At 44.1% G+C, this 7,129-nt stretch overlaps 1 protein-coding gene across 2 annotated transcripts in view; it reads right to left on the minus strand.

Moving 5' to 3' along the window:
* LOC106749745 (phytanoyl-CoA dioxygenase) overlaps positions 1 to 7,129 on the minus strand; it is an 88,134-nt gene that overhangs the window by 11,059 nt on the left and 69,946 nt on the right. The window contains exon 1 of one of the 2 annotated variants that reach the window (XM_014629479.1): positions 2,825 to 3,074. The exons of the other annotated variant lie outside the window; for it this stretch is intronic. Within the exon in view, the coding sequence (XP_014484965.1) occupies positions 2,825 to 2,845 (21 nt within the window). The 5' untranslated portion in view covers positions 2,846 to 3,074. Of the gene's footprint in view, positions 1 to 2,824; positions 3,075 to 7,129 lie in introns of those variants that run through there. 2 annotated transcript variants of the gene reach the window in all.

Genomic DNA, 7,129 nt, shown 5'->3' on the forward strand with positions numbered 1-7,129 from the left:
CCCCCAAATAACACTTCGCTGTCTCGCCTACTATCTTGTGTAATAAACAACATCTTTTTGATCGTGACTTCTTCTCTACCGACCGCAAGCACTTCGCGTATTTCCGGGTATGAAAAACACGAGTTTGAGGGCCCATTAGAGGCAGCCGCGCTCTAATTTTTCGGAGCTGATAAAGCACGCTTGATCGATTCGTTGGGCAGCGTTGCTGCACAAAAAGAGAGAGAGAAAGAGAGAGACAGAGAAAAGGGAAAAAGCCAGTAATATCGAGGCACGTTCGAGACACGTTCGAGCGCGGTTGATGACGCATGTACACGGGTGGATTCTTCCTTTCTAAGCTGTGTGGCAAACAGTTTTTTATCAGCATCAGCGATAATATGCCGTCTTGTGTGTCGATGACACTCTCTTGATCTTCGAATTTCCGTTTTGTTCTCTCTCGTCGAGATTTCAGGAACGGTTCTCGAGGCGCCGCAGACGCGACAGAAGACGAGCCGCATGCCCCTTTCTGGATTGTCACGACCGAACGATGACTTGATCGATGACGCGCGTTTGTCCCGAAAGCATTGGTGGAGGATTCGTCGACGCGAGTTCCGTGAATCTCTAAAAATAGGAGGCGACGGTCGAACACGAGAGACTGGCCGCTCCGGCGCAGCGTGCGAGCGAGAAAATTTCTTTTATTTATTCCGAGGGTCGTACTGATCCGTCGCTGAGATGAGAATCTCTCTCGATCCGTCTTCAACTTTTCTTTTTGACCGAGACGCATGTTTGCTCGATACAATACTCGGATTCGAGGAACGTTCTAATGAGCGCGAATCTTCCGTAACGTTTGCGGCGATGGGAGCATCAATAATTAAATCGGGAAATCGAGAGCAGTCGGCATTGTTACTGATAATTTCGCACGGTACGTCACGTTTACAATTTAAATAACACAGACTGAATATTTGCTGTGAGAAAAAAAAATGTTAGAACTGTATAAGGTAAATGTCCCAATTTGTGACAACCGTGCCTATTTTCCTTAATAAGTCTGGTAATATATATCTCTATATTTATCTTAAAAAATGTATTTTTACTTTAAATTTCATGTTATAACACGCGTTAAATAAAATTGAAAGCTATAGTAAATACTAAAATATTATAAGTATAACCGTGCCGCCAACGGCGACAGTTCGAGCGATTACTTGCCGACATTTTAGAAATTGACTGTTAATATGAGGCATTTATTTGACACTTCTTCGGTAATTATTCTCTAATATCAAGCAATTGAAATCTGTCAAAGTCGAGAAGAGAATATTAATAAATCGAGACCAGATCAAGGTACGTCATTACAACAAATAGTACTTCCGTCGCTTTCAAGGAGATATTATAAAATAATTTAAATCTTATCATAAATTAAGAAAAAATATATAATTAGAACCACACAAATGTTCGGACTTAGTAACAAAATAAATTTGATGTACGTAACACGTATATCGCTCATTTATTGACTGATTTCCGCGGTAAAATTATTTCGCCGCTAATTGGAACGTTCACCTTATTGTACGAATTAAAAACAAGAAGCGTTTATCGGGAAATATGAAGCGTTGAGCCGGGAAAGATAAGATAACAGGTGAAAAATTAAAATGCCCGGTCTTAAAATGCAAAGCAAAAAGGACGGGGCCAAGGGGAGAGAAGAGACCAACAGGTTGGAAGCTGAAATGAACGGCTAAATCGCGATGCGATGTCCGTCTCATTTATTTAAATTATGAGCCGTTCAATCGCGCTTTGAAAACGTCGTAGAGGTGCGCGCGAAGAGGCTGATAGCGAGCCGACGATCCGGCCATTTGACGTAGCGATAAGGCTTCTGCGTTTTGATCCGTTTTGATAGTTCACTCGACGAGGATGCTGGCCTCCGAATGACCGGTCAATTATACCAGTCGACGCTTGAACTCTAGTGACGCTATCAGTTCCAGCCACCATGTGTATATCTTCGGCTCGCTGATGCGACCGTATATACAGCCTCGTTCTATCACCGAGCGCTTCAATCATGCGACACTTCTCAAGGATATCCGTTACAGAAGAAAGCAAAAAAGCGCCCGAAAACTTCACTCTCGTTCGTGGCGGGAGAACGAAAGAACAGACACGAGCGTTCACCCGAATCGGTTGTACTCGTATACGAATGTAGGTTTTGCGAAATCCGCGCGGGCGAATAAACGAAAAATATTTCAAGGTTTTTCGAAAACAGAACTCCGTCGTTTTTTGAACGGGAAAGACAGTTTCTCTCGGTCCACTTTTTTTTCTCGCACATACACACGCGCGTGTAAAATCGAGCGTTTTAATTCGCGACGCGCGAGCGATCGCGAAATAAACGATGGTATTTATCGCGACGCAAGTCGCAAAAAGGCGAAGACGACCGCATCGCTTCGTCACGGACGCGGAGCGACTCGTTCCTCATTATTATTATTATTATTAACGCGCAAATTTCCCCGGGGAGACACTTATCCGTGCACGTTTCCTGGAATGCTTCAAGATCAGCCCAATTAAGTCGCAACGAATAGCCGTACGTTTAGCGTGGTAAACGTCGAGTAACAACGAGTAACAAATAATCGCGCAGTTCGCGAACGAGCGGTCACGTTATCGCCGGCTTCCTACGAGGATGCTGCCGCAGGACGACGGTGGTATCGTTTCGCGAGGAAGCTGCGCTTCTCAACGCGACGATTCGTACCGGGCCGCGTAAACGCGTGTCATCGCATCATTCAATGCCCCGAGCAGCGGCTCCGACGACACGCTCTCGACTGACGCGAATTCTTTCCGCGCGGAATAAACGCGAACACACGCGGAGGAGGCTCACCTGCTCGCTGACGTTCATCATACCGCTGCGTCTGCCGTTCTCGGAAAAATCGATCCCTCGAACCTGCCCGCACGACAATGAGTGAGAGAGCCCGAACACGTCCGCGGCCGAGTGCTTACACGAAATGACTAGGTGAGCCCGCGAATACGCCAAGTCCGAGTCGGGCCGGCTCGGCTGCAACAGCTGAGACGACGAGAGTTGCAGTCACGTCGTCCACGTCGACGTCTCGCCGGGCTCGGGCCGAGAGAGAGAGAGAGAGAGAAAGAGAGAACGCGGACCGCGCTGGTTGCCTGAACCGTCCGCGAATCGATCACCTGCCAAGCCAAGGAGGATCTCGCGCGGCGAATACGCAGTGATGCACACGACGCAGTGCGTTACGCACCGCGGGACGACACTGTGCGTCGTTTATCTCGCGCACGCATCCGCGTTACGCCCGAGCAACGCGTGTATCTTTTACGCAACGCACGATATTCCCCACTTCGGCGGGGAAAATCGGTTTCTCGGTGAAAAGGAGAAAAAGAACGAAGCTCATTGCGGGACGGTCATTAGCATGAGATAAGCTTATTGAGATGAGATGAGATGACACGGACGCGCCCGTCGGTGGTGATCTTTCTCTCAGTGGAGATGCTTCGATGATATATACGTTTGCACACGCATTCAAGTATTCGGGAATAAATGACCCGGCGCAACAAACGTTTGCGTTTGCCACTTTGCGTTTCTCTGATTATTTAATTTCAGCCCCGCAGGCACACGCAGGCCGGCTGTTGCAGCACGATGTCTTCTTCGGCGGCACTCACGGTCAGTCGGACACCCGGCCATTCGTAACGAACGTCCAGGAAGTGAGGTTTCCAGAGTCAATTTTACAGGTCGCCTCAAAATCAGCGCATCGTTAAAAAAAATATATATATATATATTTTTTTTTAACGAAGTGACAGATTTTTATCGAAGGAAACGTGCGCGTAGATAGGCGCGATTTTTCCTCCCCGATCTTATCCTCTCTCTGCTTTGCTGTATCTTTTCCATGTGTACTCAACTTCTTCATCGTACGCACCTGTGTGTACCTGAAAGTCTTACCTCATACGTTGAATCTATCTTTATTGAGCAATAATAATCTACTCAATTCGATTCGTCTTGTTTATTTACGCCCCATATCGTTGATATGATTTCCGCCACGTTCTCTTTAATTGATACTCGAGATAGATCGTACTGAGTTACGGACGAGATCAATCCGTCGCGAGTACAGTGTTTATTACTATTGAGAGAACGTGTAAATATTTGTGTAACGTGCAAAAAGAGAGCGTAGATTTTATCTTTTATAGATTGATGTTTTCTTTCTGGGGGATTAGATTGAGGAAGAACAGTTGGAGAGGCAATAGGCGGATGCGTTGCACCCAGTTATTCCCTTCGATTAGTATCCCTGCATTCTTCATCGTGTTATGAAGAAAACGTAAACCATTACCGGGCGAGTTCGCTGGCTTGATTTACTCGCACGTAACACACGTCTTCGTTTGGGCGGTCCTGTAGAAGTTGGCGCCGAACTAACGGCGAATAATTCCGCGCCGCGCTTCGCTTCTCGCGCGGGCTCGTAATTTACGCGAGCGGACAACGGGGAATTTATTAAAGTCGAATTTCTCTAAATTCCGAAGAAAATTTTCTTTCCGGTGGGAAAGTACTCCTGAAATTTACACGCTCCTCTACTCGCGCGTGTGTAGCCTCAATAAATAATATACGTCTAGCTTATTCCCCCGGTCTTATCCGTTTGGTCTATCTGAGAACGTCGGCCCCCGCGTTCACGCTCGTGCTTTATCTGATCCGTCTCTCTCGGCTCGAGAACGTTTTTTAAATTAAAACAATTAACAATAACTCGATAATAATTGATACCGCGCAAATTAGCAATTCAATTATTTCCGACGAACTCTCCGCCGAACCAGCCCGCATCAAGATCAGAAACATACGCGGTAAAGAGTTTCGCGTTGAAAACGACCTACTGAAATTTCGCGTTACTTTAACACGGGGAATGTGTTACAAAGTACACAAATATAATATTAAATTAACACGTCGTCAATATATTTATTTGATTTACTTATTTATCTATGAGATATGTTCTTTTTTTTTCATGACTTTTTAGAGTAATGAAAAGAATACAAAGATACCAAAAGTAAAGTATGTGTCATTAACACATGTCAATATATGTTGACAAGAAGAATGTATTAATTTAACATTATATTTGTGTACTTTGACACATCCCCCGTGTTAAAGTAACACACAATTTTTCTCTGTGAACGCACATACATACATACATACATACACACACACATACACACACACACACACACGTGCGCACGTATATAATTCACCGTGATTCCGTATCTCGGTTTTGTGGCAACTGATTTCCCGATATTGCCGATGACGATAAAGCGACGCGCGTAAGTTCGGCCCTTGACCGCCATGATCGAGTGCGTATCGAGGGGCTTCGTTTCAGAAATTAAAAAAAGTGCCATCGACGGGGAATAAAGTCGGCCCGGATATTCCGGAATACTGCCGCGCCGAGTGCCATTTGACCGTGAGCCAAGCCGTTGACTTAGTTTCTTTTTATACCGTACGGTTTAGCTACGGCATTATTGTGCTATTAATGCCGGGAGTGTTGGGCATTGTTGGAGCAGTTTAGGGCGGAAGGTAACCCCGGCAAATGAGAGGCCGGGGTTGTCCACCCGGCACCGGTACGTACGTAACGCCGGGAACGAAAATCCGGATAACTTTGTGCGCTGCACATTGCAGTATAATATCTTGGTTCGCTGCCAGTTATGTACTCTTTGTGCTCTTAACTCTCGGCTCGAATTAATTGTAGCCGCGCGGCTACCCGTCGTAAACATTTGCCGCCGAGCGGCGGAGTGAGGTATTAATTACTCGTATCTTCGTGTGTCTTCGTCGTGACGCGACTCCGCGCTATTTGTCGATCCGTAACGATCGTTTGCAACACAAGTTGTTCTGGTCGCGCCACTTATCGGGAGACACGCGGCTAACGGAGAGGTGACGCTGAAATGCAACGATTAATCTGCGGATGGAAACTTTGACCACTACTCTACCTGGGTATTCTCGCGAAGGTACTGGATCGAGCGAAGTCTTTTCAGATTTTTTCCCTACTGATCTCTCTCTCTCTCTCTCTCTCTCTCTCTCTCTCTCTCCTATAACAATTAAAATACAACGTTTCCTTTGTGATATTTGGACTCATATTTATTTTTTTATTATTCGGATTATTGTTTATTTTTCCCTTTATCCTTTTTTGTTCTCTCTATCTAGTGAAAATACGATACGTACCGTCCAATAGAATTGAACGAATCAGAGAAGCGGTTAAATTTCCGTTTTGATTAACACTTTGGACTATCCGTTTAGTGAGAAAACTTTGATCCATAATTTCGATGGACTTTTGCATTCTATATTTTTATATTTTTATATTCTAAACTACGATGTCGCGCTAGATGAGATCGACACTAGTTATTTTCGAATTTTGCATAATTTTAATTGCTTTTTAAACTTAATTGAACTTGATATTTTCTACAATCGTCATGTGAGGCAAGTAATATTAAATTTTAACTTCGGTTGATTACACCAAACACTAATTCATGAGAGGATACGCGAATTACGATTTGTATTCTGAACGCAATACGTACGCGATGAGAAAATACTAGTGATTATAATTTGCGTGCGCCTATGAAGAGATTACCGTACATACATTCATGCGTTGAACTGTTGGCGTGATGGTTGTAGGCGCCGAACACTCTCAACGCGGCGGTATATTTTTGCGCGATAAATTGCGCATATATCGTGTCGCTTTATATCCGATGTAACAATATCATCATATTCGTATCACACCTTTTACATCAAATTTCATCGTTCATTTAACCGCATTTTATTTAAATAAAGAACGGTGGTTATAATTCATATCTCTTGCCGTTGTAAAACTCTAACGTTTCATTGTTACTTTAATTTATAAATACACATAATATATGTATACAATTCGTCAGTTGTTATTATCGAAAAAGATATGTACATGTGTACATTTTGTTTAACAAGTATACACAGAGCTGTGCAAGACGCTTGTATGTGCTTAGCGTTTTATTTGTTGAAAAGATAATTCCTTAATGCCGACGGAGTCGTTATAACTAAAATACGAGACATGTCGGGGGTTAAAAGTAAGCATAAATGTAAACAAATAACACACACAGATCGACAGGTCGACTTTTTCATTAAGCAATCTATTTGTTTTATTATTTCATTATTTTACCCCCCCCCCCCCCCCCCCCC

The sequence above is a fragment of the Dinoponera quadriceps genome, unplaced genomic scaffold (genome assembly GCF_001313825.1).
Source record: "Dinoponera quadriceps isolate SergipeBrazil2010 unplaced genomic scaffold, ASM131382v1 scaffold3289, whole genome shotgun sequence".
NCBI classification, from domain to species: domain Eukaryota; kingdom Metazoa; phylum Arthropoda; class Insecta; order Hymenoptera; family Formicidae; genus Dinoponera; species Dinoponera quadriceps.